The following is a 20,447-nucleotide window of genomic DNA, read 5'->3' as shown; positions in this document are numbered from 1 at the left end:
TTTCTGTCAGACGTCTACAGAAGATCTTATTGAGAATGAACTAAGGTTTAGATGTTGATTTATTGTTTCATTTGAAGTAACCATGTTAGAGATCAGTGTTTGCTTTAGTTGGGCTCTTGACCCTTGATTTCTGTTTTAGTCTTTTCTCTGGCTGTTATAACCGTGTGTTTCTAAAACACTTTTGTTGTAATTCAAAAGCCCAGAAGAAATGCCATCAAGTGTTAACCTGTACCTAGATGTAGGTTGTTATACTTTATATTGGTGATGATAATCATCAATTATTGAACTGCTAGGAGTCTAATCTCTGATGAAATAAGTGTTGTGTAATTTGATTGATTATAGTAAATGATTCTAAGAGCCAGTGGTTCTGTAATAATCGGTTAATACAAAGACTTTCCAAACAGTTTGGTCTTCTACGGTGTCAGTTAGTCACACACAGACATCAATAATCAGAATATGACCCTCAACAATGGTGACCATAAAAAAAAATAAATAAATGCTGCAGAGCATGCTGGGAGCCATGGATGAGTTTTGTACTACAATAGTACCCAGCATGCATTGCAGCATGTTTTTTTGTCACCATTGTTGAGGTTCATATTCTGATTATTGATGTCTGTGTTTGACCAGTTACTGGCATAGAAGACAAATGTGTACAAAATGTTTATGAAGTCATTTTTATATTAACTGATTTTCGCAGAATCACTGGCTCTTAGTGTCACTTTTATTAGGTCCACTTCTACTAATTACATAACATCTACTTCATCAGAGATTAGACTCCGTACAGATCAATAATTGTGAATAATAATGAATAATTATCATCACCTATATAAAGTAAAACAACCTACATCTAGGTACAGGCTAACACCTGATGGCATTTCTTCTGGGCTTTTGAGTTACAACAAATGTGTTTTAGAAACACACGGTTATAACAGTCAGAGAAAAGACTAAGACAGAAGTCAAGGGTCAAGAGCCCAACTAAAGCAAACACTGATCTCTAACATGGTTACTTCAAATGAAACAATAAATCAACATCTAAACCTTAGTTCATTCTCAATAAGATCTTCTGTAGACGTCTGACAGAAATAAAGTCAGTCTGGTTATTAATAAGTGGAGCTGGTGATGCTGTTTGTGGGTTGTTTAATCAGGTCTTGAGAGATTTCATGTATTTTATTTCAGTTGATTTCATCTAAGTCTGTGTCTGAAGTCAGTTGTAGTAGTTCTTGTGTTTCTCTTTTCTTCAGTGATTCTGTTTGTTAACAGCAGCTGTTCATCACTAATTCACAATTATCACTCAGTTAATCACTTAATTACTTAATTGCAATGTATATCTTCTTTTAATGAACTCAACTAAATTAAGTTCAGAGTACTCATAACTGTTAGTTTTCTCAACTTAAATGGTTTAAGGCAATCAGTTTCCTCAAATGGTTTGAGTTAACATAACTTGTCAGGTTTGAGTGAGGCTGTGTCTGAAGTCAGCTGTTGTTCCTTTCTCTCTTTTCTTCAGTAATTCTGTTTGTTAACAGCAGGTGTTCATCACTAAAGCTCAATTAATCACTTAATCACTTAATTGCAATGTATATCTTCTTTCAGTGAACTCAACTGAATTACGTTCAGAGTACTCATAACTGTTAGTTTTTTCAACTTAAATGGTTTAAGGCAATTGGTTTCCTCAAACAGTTTGAGTTAACATAACTTAAGGATATCTGTTTACTCAAACCGTTTGAGTTAAGTTTACTTGTCGGGTATTACAGTCAAGGCAATTGGTTTACTCAAACGATTTGAGTTAAGTTAACTTGTCGGGTTTTACAGTGTACTAAGACAGTTCAGAAATGCTGAGTAGGATATCTTGTTGAAACCTCCCCCACAGACAAACACCTGTGTGCTCTCCTCTGACCCTGACTGCAGCTTGCACAAACACAGCGATGTGGTTTTCACTGTTGAATTCTGTGGTTAAAAGCAGGAAGCCTAACAGGATTAACATATCTTTAACTCTAACAGTCAAAAAAGACATGTAGAATCATTAGACTTGTCAGCACAGTAATAAAAAAAAAAAAAAAAACAGATAAAGACAAATACCTTCAGCTATAAATTCATAATTTTGGCTATTTACAACAACAGTATAAAATGTTTTCATATTAATTATAAAGGTGATTACTTCGACAGACTCACCCCTCTGAGTGAAGAGACTGTCTGTTAGTGGATCTGTGCTGAATCTCCTCATAAACAGCTTCAGTCTTCATCCTGTGTCTCCTCTTAGAGAGAGCTGTGAGTGTAGACAGACAAACCTGCTGTCAGTTCACAACACATGACTGATCACACACTGAATAAGACACAATATGACAGTCTCTGGATCTCTCCTACCTCTCCTCATCACTCTGTTCTGCTGAATCAGTATAAGCAGTGGCACTAAGAGCAGTAAGAGCACAACTCCCAGAACAATCACAAGCACTGGGGGGACGGAGAGAGTTTGTGGAGGAGAGACTGATGTTGAGCGCACTGGAGGAGAAACCGGAGGAGAAACTGATGTTGCTGTGGCAGGAGAAGAGGACACTGACAAATCTGGCAAATCTGTCAAACAAACAAACACATTCAAAATTATGATTGATAAAACTGCCTAAAATTAATTATATTTGTTTGTGTTTTCCTGTGACCTGCACTTTGTTGGAGCAGTCAGTGTTGTTTTTTCGGAGAGAGAGGACAGTCCCACAACCCAGCTGCCTGCAGACCCCCTGAGCAGCAGCCCTCGCCTCCACTCAGTCTGAGACTAACATCATCTAAAATATACACAGCATACATCAAGAGACTCATCAGTTATCATGTAACAGACAATTTACAATTGTATGGTGAAGAAAAACCAATTAATAATTTTATATTAATCTTACTATTAAAACTTGAACACTGTCTTTGGTAAGGAGATGCTGAGTATGTTAGATGACTCTTTGAAGACTCGTGATTTTCTTTCATTTAGAACATGTGAAATTAAAACTTTTAACTCAATTTCAAATTGGCAAATAAACATTTATGAAAACAAAATAAATAAATAAAAACGAATGAATGTATTATTTTTATTTACTAGAAAAAAAAATACAAAAAAATGAATAAAATCATTATTAATCATTAAATGAATTCTTACCAGAGCAAGTGATATTGGCCATCTCAGTATCGTAACAGTTGTTCTGGCTTATTATAATACTGGAATTCCAGATAAATTAGCTATCAAAAAGAATTGTGTAAAACTCAGTAGCCCTATGGAATTATGACATTAGAACAAATCATATGAATATGATAAGTATGAACAGTATTTGCATAACACTAAATTGAAAAATACACTTATAATTTTTTTTTATTTTTATTTAATTGTATTTATTCATCTTGGGTTTCATCAAAAACATCTTAATTTGTAAAGAATTTTCATCAAAAACATCGAGTAAATGACAGAATTTTCATTTTTGGGTGAACTGCCATCCCGTAACCAGGGTTGGGGGTAACACATTACAAGTAATGCCAGTTATGTAATCAGATTACTTTTTTTCAGGTAACTTGTAAAGTAACGCATTACTTAATTTACATTAAAATATCAGAGTTTCTTTTCAAAAAAGTGATGCCAGTTACTTTGTTTTCCCATTCATTGACTGGCAAGTCTCCTGTCCCCATATTGGGAGAAATCGGAAGTACAGAGGTGTTGTGTGCTCTGTGTGTTCATGATGTAGTTCTAGACTAAATGTAAATGTGCATTAATTCATCCCACTCACCAGAAAATTAAATAAATACAATAAAATAAACAAATAAAAAGATTTAGTATTCATCAAAATGAATTAAAACAGTGAAATGCAAGCTCAGCATATGTAAACTTCCAATAATTAAATGTTAAATAACACAAATGTATCTAATCCCATTTTATTAACTAATGTCTTTGTTGCTGATCTTTGATGATCCAGTTCAACCAAACTAACAAGCAACGACGACTTTAGGTAAATTAACAGTAGTGCTTCATGTGTTTTTTTTTTTTTTACTGGCCTGTCAAACACACACATTACAATAAACTCTTAAGTTACAATGAATATTATTAAGCATACGTATGTACATTTAATGAAGATAGCATCAGCAACAGCATCAGCAACATCAAATATGTGATAAACGCATTCATAATTACATTATTATTATTATTATTATTATACTATATTGAGAAGACTATATTTGATGACAACAACAAATATATTATAATATAATTATATATAATAAGAAGCCCATGATTATTATTTTTTTTATGTTTTTTTTTTTTTTTTGGCTTCTGCAGCCTATAATTACTTTGAATATTATTATGCAGATATAATACATTTATTATTATTCACAACAAGTACAAGTACATTTACAGATTAATTTCAGTGATAGGAAAATATGTGGTTTTGTGAGAGCTGAGAATGAACTACAGACCAGAGCATAATAATAATAATATCTACATGCGCATTAATGCACACACACACACACACACACACACACACACACACACACATATATATATATATATATATATATATATATATATATATATATATATATATATATATATATATATATATATTGGGATATATGATAAGTGGTTATACATTCAAAAGGCAATGTGAGGAAAAAGTGCTGTTAAATGTTAAAGACTGGACTGATAGAAATTGACTTTAAAAAAAAAAAACCTGAATTCATACAATTACAGTACATACAAAAAAATTAAGTGTTAGGATTTTTTTTTCTTTTTAATTGCTAAGTATACAGGATAAACATTTTAAAATGGGATTACAAAATCAGTACAATTTGCAAAACCTCTGGAAATAGAAATTTCATTTAATTTTGAAAAGGCCAGAAAGATAAACTTAAATAAAGTTTGTAGCTAAAGTTAATTGATTTAGTTCATATTATACAAAATGTAATGAACAATTGAATTGCAGCTAACACATACGGTTCATAAGACCACAAACACTTCCAAAGTATTTGAGGCAGTGGGTGCTTTCAGTTATTCAGTCGCTTCATGTTTTCTTTGCAGCAACACCACATCATCATAGTCTGTTATTAGAAAACAAAAGCAAATTAATGCATCAATATATGCTTTTAAAAAAGTATTACAATTAACTCATCAATTTTGTCAGTGAAGTTAAATGAGCAACTGTGACCACAACAATTCAATACATAAAGCAATTCTGTTTCAAAAACAAAACAAAAAAAACAAAACAAAAAAAAAAAACAATAAAAATTTCAATTTAAAGGGTTATTTCACCCAATAATCAAAATTATGTCATTAATAACTCACCCTTATGTCGTTCCAAACCCGTGAGAGCTCCATTCACCTTCAGAACACAGTTTAAGATATTTTAGATTTACTCCAAGAGCTCTCAGTCCCTCCACTGAAGCTGTGTGTACGGTCTACTGTCCATGTCCAGAAAGGTAAGAAAAACATCTTCAAAATAGTCCATGTGACATCAGAGTGTCAGTTAGAATTTTCTGAAGCATTGAAAATCAATTTTGGTCCAAAAATAGCAAAAACTACGACTTTATTCAGCATTGTCTTCTCTTCCGGGTCTATTGTGAGATTTCGAAACACTGCAGTGTAGTGATATCCAGTTCCAGAATGAATCACTCGATGTAACTGGATCTTCTTGAACCAGTTCACTAAATCGAACTGAATCGTTTTAAACGGTTTGCGTCTCCAATAAGCATTAATCCACAAATGACTTAAGCTGTTAACTTTTTTAATGTGGCTGACACTCCCTCTGAGTTCAAACAAACCAATATCCCGGAGTAATTCATTTACTCAAACAGTACACTGACTGAACTGCTGTGAAGAGAGAACTGAAGATGAACACAGAGCCGAGCCAGATAATGAACGAAAGATTGACTCGTTCACAGACTAAATCTAATATATCTTAAACTGTGTTCCGAAGATAAACGGAGGTCTCACTGGTTTGGAACAACATAAGGGTGAGTTATTAATGACACAATTTTGATTATTGGGTGTACTAACACTTTAAGGTTAAATAAGTGACAATAATGTTCCAAACATATCACTCACATATTCCCTGACATTCTTCAGATTATCATACTTCACCCCTAACACCCTCTGTAAATAAAAATGTGTCTATTATTAAATAAACAAGTTTATATACTGTATATGTATGCAACTATAATTTGAAGAAAAACGAAAGAAAAAACATAACATGTTTGTATGAACTAGGATGAAATTTGACACCCCCTACCTGCTTTATTATTGTAAAACTGTGGTACAATGAAGACATCATCATAGTTTTCTGGTAATTCATCTACAGCAAAACAATGACAAATGCAATGCATTCATTAAATGTACAAAAACTGGATGCATATTCCTAATTAAAATGAATATAAATCAAATGTTAAAACTTGTAGAAATAATTATAAAGAATAATATTAACCTGTACCATGATAATGTCTCAATCCAACAGTAATTATATCATCATAATCTTCAGGTGTGACTTGTTGCTCTTCTAAATTAGCTAATGGAAAAGACAGTAAAACAGAGGCCCAGTATTTATTTAAAGTATTTATTCATTTAAAGGGTCATATGACACGATTTCATGTTTTCCTTTCTTTTTGGAGTGTAACAAGCTCTTGGTGCACAAAAAAGATCTACAATGTTGCAAAGACCAAAGTCTCAAAACCAAAGGGATATTCTTTATCACAGTTAAGGCTCTGCCACGCCCCCCTAAAACAGCTCATTCAAACTCGCCCACATCACTACGTCACTGTGTGGAAATATTTGCGTAATGCTTCCCAAATGTTCACACAAAGAAAGAAGGCATGGTTTCAGCAACCACAGTTAGTGTTGAAGCAGCCATGTCAGGGAGATGCTCTGTGTATCTAGGAGAAAGCACTTAATTTGGCCTTCTGAAAGTATATGCATTTAGGAATCTTTAAGATTACTTACAACAGAACATCAACGCATTTTATGGATGACCGTTTCGTGAACCCAGGAGAGGAAGTAATTTTGATTTTGCTAAGACAATCTGCCTTTTCTGAATCAGCAACTGTGAGAATGTTTTGTCTTTAGTTTAAGTATTTGCTATTGACTGTTCAAATGTGTTTTGCCCGTTGTGTGTATGTTTGTGTGTGTGCGCGCAAGCATGCGCATGGATATGTGTGTGTGTGTGTGTGTGTGTGTGTGTGAGAGAGAGAGAGAGAGAGAGAATAGGACAAGATCACATACAGTGGAGTTAGCTGTCTTAACTGTCCGTGGCTTGTGTTCTGCAAACACATACGAGCTTCATCACTGTGTCTGTAAAGGGACTCTGTTGCCCTTTCGGGCTTGAACTGATGGTAAAACTAAGGACATAATTAAGCCCGCGAATATGAAAAGGGGTCATTACATTTCCAATGATTGATTAAGGTCTTGTTGGCCAATCAGACCCGGAAGGAGGGACTTTATAGAAAATTACACGTTTGAGAGAGGCGGGGCATAGAGAAAAAAAAAGTGCTTTTTGAACATTTAAGCATGTCAACATATTCTGTCACACCAAATACTCAAAATAGTTATATTTTAAAAAGCAAAAAGCTTAAAACAACACAGATGAACAAAATACAAAATAAATCCTTATATGTTCTGAATGGTTTATATAACTATAAGATAACTTGTTAATTTAATTATTTTAGCAATTTAATATACATTAATTTAGGTATATAGCAAATAACATCATATTTCAGTCCACTAACCTGAAAGAAGCTCAACAGCATCTTCATACCCAGAATGCTGTTCTGTAGAAAGGACACTTCCTGTTATGGAGATTAGAACAATTTTCACATTAGACACATTTAAATTCACAAATCAGCTAAAACCTCCACTTTTAAATTACAATTTTAAATAATACACAAAAAAAGTCCCACAAATGAATCAATGTGATTTACTCTACTCACCCCTCTGAAAGAAATTATGACCCAGTTGGCCTCAACACATCACACACTATGACACTTACTCACCCCTCTGAGTGAAAAGACCATGTCTGTTTATGGGTCTCCGCTGAAGCTCCTCATAAACTGCCTCAGTCTTCATCTTGTGTCTCCTCTTAGAGAGAGCTGTGAGTGTAGACAGACAAACCTGCTGTCAGTTCACAACACATGACTGATCACACACTGAATAAGACACAACATGACCGTCTCTGGATCTCTCCTACCTCTCCTCATCACTCTGTTCTGCTGAATCAGTATAAGCAGTGGCACTAAGAGCAGTAAGAGCACAACTCCCAGAACAATCACAAGCACTGGGGGGATGGAGAGAGTTTGTGGAGGAGAGACTGATGTTGAGCGCATTGTAGAAACTGGAGGAGAAGCTGATGTTGTTGTGGCAGGAGTAGAGGACACTGATTCATCTGTAAAATCTGTGAAAAGAGAAAGACATCAATACTCACGTAAATTAGTGATTTATATAAACTAATATTATTAGCACTAAAATTTTCAAATATTTCTCAGTGATTGATGTGACCTGCACAAGTGAGTCCAGCGTGCTCTTTCTTGGAGCAGTCAGTGTGGTTTTTCAGGGAGAGAGGACAGTCCCACAGGTGAATCTCATTCCCTCTGCACTCGACTCTGTTCATCCACACAACACCTTCACCAGCACCAAAGACTGAATTCCCATCAGCCCTCAGTGCTGCTCCACAACCCAGCTGCCTGCAGACCACCTGAGCATCGCTGATGTCCCACTGATCATCACAGACTGAGCCCCACACAGCGTTATGATACACCTCCAGCCTCCCAGAGCACAGGCCCTTACCTCCACTCAGTCTGACAGCTAGGCGTTCTAAATTATTTAGACAAGACAGCACATTCATCACCAGCAGATTATTGTTAGAATAGCAGCAACACTGGATGAGATCAAATGCCCAAAAAACACAATTACATTAATACAGTACATTAGGGGTGGACCAACGTCTGTGCTGGAAAGCCACAGTCCTACAGAGTTTAGCTCCAAGCCTCCGACCCTGATGAAACACACCTGAACCTACTAATAAAGGTTTAAGGGTTACTAAAAAGCTAAAGCTATTTTTTTTTTTTTCAGCTAAATTCTGCAGGACTGTGGCACTTAACATTGACCATTGACATACAGCATGAGTGCTAAGATATTCTATGTCATCAAATTAACTTACCTGAACTCTGTCTCTGGTGGGGAAATGTGGACCAAGTCAGATAGCTTTGAGGGGACACATGACTTTTCTGTTCTGGAATTAACATAACATAACGATATGATATGATATGATATGATATGATATGATATGATATGATATGATATGATATGATATGATATGATATGATATGATATGATATGATATGATATGATATGATATGATATGATACGATACGATACAATACAATATAATATAATATAATACAATACAATATAATATAGTTGAAAACTTTAATCTGACTGGCTGATGATGCGTTCTAAGGTGGGCACTTATTTTCAGGGAAATGCATGGTGAACGTAGCCCTGAAGAATAGGCCTATAATTGTTTTTTTTTTAGATGGCTGATGTTTTCATTTTTTTATGGCACAAATTGAGCACAAACAAAAGGATTTAAACTCCATGTAAATTATAGAAAGAAAGAAAGAAAGAAAGAAAGAAACAGAAAAATAAAGATGTCACTGCTGCAAGGTTTCTGTAATGGCACAAACCAGCACAAATCGAGCACAAATGAACGGCACTGGTTCATTTGGAGAGTATGAAAAATCTGGAGAGATTTGGACAGCAGGGAGTGGAGAGTAACATCATTGCCCCAAATTATGTTTGTTACTTCTAAAAAGGGAAAATATATTTTATGTTTTTATTTCAATGGCACACACCAGCACAAATCGAGCACAAAAAAATTACAATGGTTTTGTGCGAATTAGATGAAAACAATTGTTTATTTTTAAGGAAATAAAATCTATAAAGCATTTGTATCTAACACAAACAAGCAGAGAGCAAGCGAACTGTGCTGATTTGGAACGATTTGGGCAACATGGGGTCACATGGTCAAAAAAACAATGTTTAATATCTCAAACACCAAACCAATTAGCACAAACGGATTGCATAGCATAGTTTGGTGATTATTTCTTTTCTTTTCTTTTCTTTTCTTTTCTTTTCTTTTCTATGCCAACTTCACGGAGGTTAAAGTAGTGCACAAAGAAAAAGAAAAAAAAAATCACAAAGAAAAATTTCAAACAAAATTCAAAAAGAAAAAGTGCACTTTCAATTCCTAGATCCCCCTTCCTCAAATCTTACCCTGCAGGTCCAATGCACTGCAGAGTTTAGCTCCAAACCTGATTAAAATCACCTGTCTGCCATTTTCGAACGATCCCAAAGACATTGGCTGCATCCGAAAACTTAGGCAGGTGACTTGCTGCCTAGCTGTCTTATCAGGCAACGACTTTGCAGGCAGCGTTTTTGCATGAAGGCACCTCACGAAACTGATTTCAGACAGGCTTCTGAGGCAGTGTAATGGTTTAATGATCTACAGCAAAACATAGAGAGCTTTGGTGATAACTAAGTGAATATTTCATTACTGCAATATTGATTTGCAATATTTCTAGAAATGACATCAAAAGTGGAAAACGTTGATCAGAAACATACATTTACACACAAACTGACCACCGACCGCAACTTTCAGACGCCATCTTTCTTTTGTTTGCTTAACTCTCACAGAATGTAACGCACAGGGTTGTGGGATATCAAAGGCAGCGAAGGATACATCTATGCTGCCTTAAAAAATCGGCCAGATGAAGGCATCTCAGGAGACAGGAAGTGAAGCTAACATTGAATTCGGATGTGCCTTGATGCCTCACGACCTTGAAATGCGTCCTCCGAAGGCAGCATTTTTCAGTTTTCGGATGCATCCATTGATTGACACTGATTAGCATGCTCAGGTGTGTTTGATTAGGCTTAGCGCTAAACTCTGCAGGAAAGTGGATCTCGAGGTCCAGATTTGAGGATCCCTGTCCTAGATGATGCACTTAAAAGGGTTATCAGATTCCCATTTTCCACAAAATTATATGATTCTTTAGGGTCCTAATGAAAAGTCTATAACATGGTTAAAATTTCTCAATGGTAGAAAAAATCAGCTCTGTCTTTAGCGCACTGTTCTACTCAATGTTGCTTTAAATGCTAATGAGCTCTGTTCACCCCGCCCACCTCTTCCGTGGGGTGACAAGCCATTCTCACGATACTGTTTACTTTAGCCGTGAAACTTACTTACTAGCATAGTATAGGAAAGGTGATTTGCAAAGATTCAATGAACAACAAAATTTGCATCTAACGACCCTTTTAAATAACCAAAAAATGAATGTTGTGAAATGTTGGACACTTCATGGAATCCGAGGTACCACAAGAAAAATTGAAGATGAAGATCTAAGTGCACGTGAAGGAGTATAAACCTGGAGAAGCTGAGTAAGGTATTGTGGTGCAAGATTATGAAGTGCCTTATAAGTGAGTAGCAAGATTTTGAATTCAACTCTATATTTTACTGTGCAATTGCTGGAGAACCGGAGAAATGTGATCAGTATAAGGTGTTCTAGAGAGAACACGAGCTGCAGAATTCTGAACCAATTGAAGCTTATTCAGCAATTTGGAGGGAATACCTGTGAGAAGAGCATTGCTACACGTGAGGTGACTAGTACGTGAACTGCAGTATTATTATTTGAAAGAAATGGACCTGAGAGGAAGGACAGATTGCAGTATTATCAATGTGTAAAGAGAAACAATTAGATTTAGACACAACAGATCTAGTGCCAACAAGCAGAGCCTCAGTTTTATTGCCATTTAATTTCAAGAAGTTTGCTGAAAGCCAGTCTTTAATTTCAGCTAAACAGCTTGACAAAGATGGCGGAGGAAAAGAACCGGTAGGTTTGGCAGACAGGTAAAGTTGGGTGTCATCCGCATAACAGTGAAAATTAATACCATATTTCCTTAAAATATTACCAAGAGGGAGCATATATATAATGAAGAGAAGTGGGCCCAAAACAGAACCTTGGGGAACACCAGTGGTGACTGTAGATAGTCTTGAACCAAAACCTTTTAATTGAATACGCTGACTGCGTCCAGATAGATATGAAGTAAACCAAGACAGAGCAGTGCCAGTAATACCAATGGAAGCTAATCTGTCAAGAAGTACGTTATGTGAGACAGTATCAAAGGCAGCGCTCAAGTCAAGAAGGACAATATATATAAATATATTGTATATTGTGCCATTTGGGATGCAGCTCTACTCACAATAGTGTTCTAAGTACAAAAATCAGACAAATACCTTGACATATATCATCTGATTGATGTCTTGAGATGTGGTAACTGTAGTATAAGTGGAATAATTGAATCCGGTTCGCGTGTTGGCCGCATCACCACTTCAGGTGTGCATTAATTTTCTAGTAAATCAACAGCCCATCGTCAGATATTCCTTAAAAATTACCTGAACAGGTGATTGTGGCCACTTCATCCCCTTTGCAGTCATTCTGTCCCCAGGCTAAAGATGGACAGTGCCACAGACTTGAATCATGTGGTCGACATGTTACTTTATCCAGCCAGTTAGGAGCTGATTTCAGTCTTGGTGTAGAAGCAGACAAAAGACCAGATCTTCCACAGTTCAGCTCTTGACAGATCAGACTCACTGTGTCTCTGTCCATCTGGTTCCAGCACACATTACCCCAGGATCCATTGTAGAAAACCTCCACATTCCCTTCACAGCCCTCAGTTAACCTGACCTCTTTAAACTCTAGATGGAAACATATATACTCAGCTTTCACCCAAACTAATTTTTTACAACCACTGAAGAATTACACATGGGTGGCTAAAATACTCCAATGCAATGTTTTGACCCAAACAAAATTAGCAGTTTATTAAAGATGAGTGCTGTTATTTTATCTTTTTTTTTTTAACACCAGCACATAGTTTGTCGAGATGTGTGCTCACTACTTTAGATTTTTTTTTTTTTACACAACTGTCTACCTGAGCACACGACTCCAACATCCTCCTTGTGATTACAGTCATGTTTTCCCCAGCCTGAAGAAGAGCAGCTCCACAGGGACGTCTCATTCCCCTCACACTCCACCTCATCCAGCCATATGTGTCCAGAACCAGGACCAAACCAGGCTGGTACCTGCTGGTTACTGAGGGCCACTCCACACTGCAGCTGTCTGCACACCACATGGGCATCTTTAATATCCCAGGAGTCATCACACACTGTTCCCCATGAGCCGCTGTGAAAAACCTCCAGCCTCCCTGCACAGTCTCCCCCAGAACCCACCAGCCTGATGGACCCTCGACCTGATATTCAGAGACAGAAAAACACATTATTGATCATGAAAATCTGGAAAATCTTTGCAGATGTTGTTCTTCTCACCAAGGCAGGTGATGTACAGCTGTTGTGTGGAGCTGCAGTTGAGAGTTTGTGGAGAGCTGCAGTTCCCCAGATGAGCTTCACTCCCAGAGCACTGGAAGCCCGTCACACACTCATGACTGTGTTCAGGACTGGATGAAGAGGAGCTGTAGAAGTTCAGCACAGAGCCACAGTCCAGCTGTCTGCAGACTACAGAGGATTCAGTGAGACTCCAGGAGTCCAGCAGAACTCTCCTCCAGACCCGATGGAGGAAAACTTCCAGCTCCCCCTCACACTGTCTCTCTCCAGACAACCGCACCAGACCATCATGAAGAGCCAGTGAGGAATCTGAAATGTGTTAAAATGTAATGAGATTTAAAAATACATACATTAAAATGTTTTTCAGTAACTAAACACTTTCAACGTCTAATAGGTTTACCAGAGCAGATGACTCCAACATCTCGTCTGTGAGAACATTCAGCTCGACTCCATGAAGAGATGGAACATTCTGAGAGTTTTGTTTCATTCCCGTCACAATCAAACACATCAGCCCAGATTTCACCACTTCCCTCTCCAAACCAGTCTGATCCCACAACAGTCACAGCAATCCCACAATTCAGCTGTCTACAGAGCACACTGGCAGCTCTAGTATCCCAGCATGCATCACACATTGTGCTCCACCAAGTAATGAACTTAAGCTCAACTCTTCCAGAACAAGAGTCTGAGCCGTTTACCAGTCTGAGATCTGTGTAACCTGCGCAAAGAACTTTAGTCACTACATGGCCCATTAGAAAAATATTTTCTTTACGTGTGTAGAATAATGTAAAGAGGGTTCATATTATTACTTAGTCATTCGGTAACAATGTAGAAAATAATTTGGGGGAAAATATTTTGTAATATAATACATTTAAGACAGAATATCTTACATCTAAGACACAAAGTATCAAAAACAAAGGAAAAAACACTTAATCGTTAAATGTGGGTAAACCAATGAGGAGCTATTTGCACTAGTTTGAAAGTAACAAACAAACAACCAGGAACATGGGGAAACATGGGTAAAAAAAAAAAAAAAAAGTGAAAGCATGAAAAACTGACCAATACATTCAACAACAAAAGAAGTAAAGGAAACACGTGCACTATTTATACACAATAACAAGACCTGGAGAGCTCTGCATCCTGCTGGTCAAAGACAGCGTCACACACTGACATCCACGTCTGATTATGAAGTATCTCTAACCTCCCAGAGCAGAGGTGAGGTCCATTAACAAGTCGAGAAGGTGTATGGCCTGTTTAAATTAAATGAAGCACAGCGCACAGTATACAAAACACGTTGGCAATTTAACACCTATAATAACAATACAGATATGTTGATGTTTCACATAAATCTTTTTTATTTTTGCATAAACAAGTGGAAAAAAACAAACAGTGTAATTATTTGAAGTACAATACTATTTACCTGAACAAATAACCCCAGCATCCATACTGTGAGTACAGACATGTATGGTCCATCCTGATGACCCACAGTTCTTCAATGCTGACTCGGATCCAGCACATAAAATAGTATTCACCCAGATCGGTCCTGATCCTGGTCCAAAATGAGCATCACTCACAGCATCTACAGGTTCTCCACAGTCCAGCTCTCTACACACCACTGCAGCATCAGCCAAATCCCAGAAATCATGACACACTGTTCCCCACTGACCTCTGTGAAGAACCTCCACTCTACCAGCACAGCGACTGTTACCTCCAACCAATCTCACATTTTTTTTATCTAGGTGACAGAAGAAATAGAGAAAGATTACACGTAAAGTTATATATATACTTTCATATTATTTTAACTCTTACCAGCACACATAAGTTTCTGGTCATTGTCATGTGAACAGTTGTGTTTGTGTGAGGTTGAACTAGGACAGATGTGAATCTGAGATTCATTTCCTCTGCACTGAATCTCTTGTGTCCACATCTGAGTGTCTCCTTTGTCCAAAGCAGCTGCTCCCAGCACCTGTACCGGAGCCCCACAGTCCAGCTCTCTACACACAACCTCTGCATTCTGCTGGTCAAAAGCAGCGTCACACACTGTGTACCATGTGTTCCCATAAGAAACCTCCAATCTTCCAGAGCAGCGAGAATTTCCAACAAGTCTGACACCTTAGGTAGCAAACGATAAATTCTAAAAACAGCCTGACAATACTTTCATAAACTTAAATATCTACATTCTGGATCCAGATTCATGTCATTAGTTGTCTACCACAAATTTTCATTTTTTTATATTAAAATGAATCAAAGTAAAATAATTAAGTAGTTAATTTAAAGGGGCAGTTCATCCAAAAATGAAAATTCTATCATTCACTCACCACCATATTAATTAAAATGTATATATATATATAAAAAAAAAAAAAATCCAATGGAACACACAATATATATAAGCCTGAATGCACTGTAAGCCACTTCGTCTGCTAAATGTGTAAATAAAAAAGGTGGGGTTTAAAGCGGCTCACCTGAGCAGATGACCCCTGCATCTTTAGAGTGATCACAGTCATAAAAACCCCACTCTACTGATCCACAGAACTTCAGTGTAGACTCTGATCCAGTACATAACATAATACGACTCCAGATTGGTCCTGATCCTTGTCCAAAGTAAGCAGAACCCAGAGCATCTACAGGTTCTCCACAGTCCAGCTCTCAACACACCACTGCAGCTTCGGTCATATCCCAAGCACCATCACACACTGTTCCCCACTGACCTCTATGAAGAACTTCTACTCTACCAGCACATGAATTGTTACCACCAACCAACCTTACTTTCATATTTTCTATATAATGAATAGCAAGAAAGAAAAAAAAAGAAACAGATGTGGACAAAGGGAATGCATAATGCAAACAGAAAAAATCCCTACAGTAAAAATGTAAATTTATTCTACATTTAGGGGAATTAAATTAATTTTAATTTTACATTTAACAAAAATAAATTGCTCAAACCTGCACACACAAGTCCAATATTATTTTCATGAGAACAATTGTTTTCATATGATGGTGATTTTGGACAGAGGTGAATCTGAGATTCATTTCCTCTACACTGAATCTCTTGTGTCCACATCTGAGCGTCTCCTTTGTCAAAAGCAGCTGCTCCCAGCACCTGTACAGGAGCCCCACAGTCCAGCTCTCTACACACAACCTCTGCATCCTGCTGGTCAAAGACAGCGTCACACACTGACATCCACGTCTGATCATGAAGTATCTCCAACCTCCCAGAGCAGCGAGAACCTCCAACCAGTCTGACTTCTGAAAGAACATAAAAATAACATCATTTAAATTAGGGAACAAAACCAGTTTTATGATATTATATTTTCTTCATTAATTATTAATCATTTTAAATGCCACTGTTTGTTGAGATAAAATGTAAAAAAATTGATAAAATTATAAAATGATAAAAAATTGATAAAATGTACACATATTTAAAAATATTTTAAGTGGAAATTTATTCACCCCCATGGAATTCACAAAAAAACACAAACATACAAGATAATGCAACTTTTACAATAGAATGGTTATGATGTATTTTTGTGATCACTAATTCTCATGTCAGTTTTATGTCCCAAGTTCGATAGCTCTGCCAGCTGTTTTTCTATAATAATACAAAACTTTGAACTTACCTGAACAAATAACTTGAGCACTCTTATCAAGACACTCATCATGAACACTTGATTGCATGGATCCACATTTCTTAAGAGTAGACTCTGATCCATTACACATTGCATTTTTTATTAAGATGGGTCCTGAACCAAGCCCAAAATGAGCATCACCCACAGCATCTACAGGTTCTCCACAGTCCAGCTCTCTACACACCACTGCAGCATCAGCCAAATCCCAGCCATAACCACACACTGTTCCCCACTGACCTCTGTGAAGAACCTCCACTCTACCAGCACAGCGACTGGAACCATTTACCAATCTCACATTTCTTTTGTCTGTGAGTGTGTGTGTGTGTGTGTGTGTGTGTGTGTGAGGGAGAGAGAGAGAGAGAGAGAGAGAGAGAGAGAGAGAGATTAGCATTGTGTATTACACAAACTTTGACCATTTGATCATTTTTTTTAAATATAATTATTTGTACTAAATAACATTTAGCATTGAACATATAGCATAATAACACTGTCATTTTAAAAGTTAATGTCTCTCTTTTTATTAGTAAAAGACAAACACATTTTTTTGTCCCCCTTGAAAAATTTGATTATTATAGTCCATATTTTTTTTTCCATTTTGTTTTTATCTAGTGTAAACAGCAATTTTGATGAGCATAATGTAACAATGCATCCACTGAAATAAAAATAAACATACAGTATGCAATCCGATAACCTATTTGAAAACCTCAAGTCAAACTATTTTGGTAGAGCTGAAGGAATCACATTCTGTAACTTTCAGATTTTAGAAAGCTGGATTTTGATATAGCCTCAACCAAAATATTTTCTGCTACTACTGTCACCGCTGTTTCCGGTGGACCAGACCACAGGAAACAGATGATTCTTCTGCCAATCTGACTTTGCTGTAACCTGGAATTGAACTACTGGTTTCATCTGGTCAGAGGAGAACTGCTCCCCCAACTGAGCCTGGTTTCTCCCAAGGTTTTTTCTCCATTCTGTCACCGATGGAGTCAGTTGCAACTATTTAAAACTATGTCAAACATCATCATTTAAACTATACTGTTTTCCCTCGAGTTGACTGCAAATGAAACTGACCTACTGAAAATGAATCACTGTAGCATCTATGGCAATAAAGTTCTTATTTGTTGCTTAATGATTTGGACTTTAACTCAGAAACTGTCAAAAGGGAGATAAAGGAAATATTTTGACATTTTGAAATCTTACCAGCACACAGCAAACCGATGTTGTGGTCACGTGAACAGTTGTTTTCATGTGATGGTGATGTTGGACAGAGGTGAATCTGAGATTCATTTCCTCTGCACTGAATCTCTTGTGTCCACATCTGAGCGTCACCTTTGTCAAAAGCAGCTGCTCCCAGCACCTGTACAGGAGCCCCACAGTCCAGCTCTCTACACACAACCTCTGCATCCTGCTGGTCAAAGACAGCGTCACACACTGACATCCACGTCTGATTATGAAGTATCTCTAACCTCCCAGAGCAGCGAGATCCTCCAACCAGCCTGACTTCTGAATAAGAAAAAAAAAATGCCATAGCTATATATTAATTCATTCATTTAACAGATTATGAATTGTCAAACAAATGTTATTTTTAATCGTTGAATGACTAAATAATGAGAATCAAAATGTTAACAAAGCAAGCATCTTAATAATAATAAAAAAAAAACATATGTATTAGAAAGCAATATGAAAAGCACAAAACATACATAAATATAACCTAAAATATGAACAATATATACTTTACCTGAGCAGATGACCCCAGCAACTTTAGAATGATCACAGTTGTGTTTATCCCATCCCAATGAACCACAGTTCTTCAGTGTAGATTCTGATCCAGTACACATGACATAACTCATCCAGACTGGTCCTGATCCTGGTCCAAAATGAGCATTATACAGAGCATCTACAGGTTCTCCACAGTCCAGCTCTCTACACACCACTGCAGCATCTTTAAGATCCCAGAAATCATCACACACTGTTCCCCACTGACCTCTGTGAAGAACCTCCACTGTACCAGCACAGTGACTGTGACCACCAACCAACCTCACATTCACATAAGCTAAATATTGAGCAGAAAGAATAAAGATTAAGTAACTGAAGAGAGTCTGAGGGAACTATTTATTCCTTATAAATTTGCATTGTTTGAAAGACAGGTGTATTCTGTGATGTCGGGGATGTGTATTATTAATATTATTATTTTTTCTGTTTGGTTTTTTTCACAAAAAAAATGTGTGCTCACGGTCGAATTTTCTTGGGATCTATACATACAAAATTTGTTTTCTCACCTTTTTTTGTGGTATGAATTTAACAAAAGCCATTTCAATTTATTATAAACAGTCTACTGTTTAATCACGGGGAAAACAAAGTTTCACCTTTGATTACACTTACTAAAAATGTATGCATTTACATGAAACCACTTACATAACTTTATCACGCATAGAAACTACAGTGTTCAAACTGTCAATTTCATCGTCAGTCAACCCAAGCGACTGACATGTTAATGTATGGTTATATAGTACAATGACATTTGACAATTTTTTTTTTTTTTTTGCACTGTGAAAATTAAGCAGAGATCTACTAAAAACATGACAGGGAAAAAAAATGTAATAATGCATGCCACTACGGGTTTCATAAATAAATAAACCCGATTAAATATTAATATTTTAGTCATTACAAGACACCACATTACATTAAAGCATAATTGATTTTATATATATATATATATATATAAAACACAATATTCAGAGAATGTCTAAAACAGTTTTATCTTTTTCTATTCCTTGTCTACTCACCAGCTGTAGTGTGTATTACATCTACAGACAGTAAAATGAGTGTCAGGCATCTCCCCATCATCCTCATCCTCAGCATGATTAACTCAACACCCAGTGTACAAGCTTCTCCGCTCTGATGATACAGAAGTACAGGCATCCTCTCAGCCCCCTTAATGAGAGAGAAAGAGGCCCAACACCCTCCAATCACACTCGCTATTACCTTATTAGACACAACAGAGGAAATCATCAAACAACTTCAGTGACAAATCAGAGGACGCTTTTCTGATTTTCTCCATATATATCAAAATAGTAAGTGTTGATGAACTCCTCCTCCTTCTCAAGACACATTTTATATATAAGTAGGCAGGAAACTCTGCAGTTTATTTACCGCATCAAAGCCCAACACCTGCAGAGACTAGATAAACAACTAACTGAAAATGGCCTAAAAATGTCTTTTAATGTACACATATGTTAGCATGATATTAACACGTAATAAATTCAAAACAAAATAAACTATTTTTTTAAGTACCCTTTTTTAAGCCTCTTGCTGTGTAATCTTTCATCTCAATCTCAAAACAATTGCTGAGACTAAAGTGACATTTACTCAAATTGCACAAAATTGGTTTCTTTCAGGTGACCCACAAAAACCATAATTGTCAGAGTTAAGA

The 20,447-nt window shown here is 36.6% G+C and overlaps 1 protein-coding gene and 1 long non-coding RNA gene across 2 annotated transcripts; both read right to left on the bottom strand.

Annotated features, from left to right (window-relative positions):
- Positions 1-2,270: 2,270 nt before the first annotated feature.
- LOC127956365 (scavenger receptor cysteine-rich type 1 protein M130-like) lies at positions 2,271-20,140 on the bottom strand. Its single transcript, XM_052554230.1, has 14 exons — positions 19,801-20,140; positions 18,753-19,067; positions 18,215-18,517; positions 17,006-17,320; positions 16,332-16,634; positions 16,093-16,165; positions 15,198-15,463; positions 14,020-14,106; positions 13,359-13,700; positions 12,983-13,294; positions 12,447-12,749; positions 9,156-9,227; positions 8,495-8,809; positions 2,271-2,568 (listed from the first exon to the last, which is right to left on the bottom strand). The coding sequence occupies exons 1-14, from the start codon at positions 20,024-20,026 to the stop codon at positions 2,297-2,299; spliced, it is 3,504 nt and encodes a 1,167-aa protein (XP_052410190.1). The 5' UTR covers positions 20,027-20,140; the 3' UTR covers positions 2,271-2,296.
- On the bottom strand, positions 6,429-8,068 carry LOC127956382 (uncharacterized). The gene is made up of 3 exons (XR_008153551.1): positions 7,993-8,068; positions 7,729-7,788; positions 6,429-6,515 (listed from the first exon to the last, which is right to left on the bottom strand). It is a non-coding gene; the product is annotated as an uncharacterized LOC127956382 (long non-coding RNA).
- Positions 20,141-20,447: the final 307 nt, after the last annotated feature.

The sequence above is a fragment of the Carassius gibelio genome, chromosome B4 (genome assembly GCF_023724105.1).
Source record: "Carassius gibelio isolate Cgi1373 ecotype wild population from Czech Republic chromosome B4, carGib1.2-hapl.c, whole genome shotgun sequence".
NCBI lineage: Eukaryota > Metazoa > Chordata > Actinopteri > Cypriniformes > Cyprinidae > Carassius > Carassius gibelio.
This window is presented reverse-complemented; position numbering and strand designations above follow the sequence as displayed.

Coding starts and splice junctions, on each gene's coding strand:
- LOC127956365 (XM_052554230.1), bottom strand. CDS start 20,026: ATGATTTCCTCTGTTGTGTCTAATAAGGTAATAGCGAGTGTGATTGGA. Junction 14,107..15,197: donor CCAGAAACTTATGTGTGCTG/GTAAGAGTTAAA, acceptor TTCTTTGCGCAG/GTTACACAGATCTCAGACTG. Junction 2,569..8,494: donor CGCTGGACTCACTTGTGCAG/GTCACATCAATC, acceptor TTTGTTTGACAG/ATTTGCCAGATTTGTCAGTG.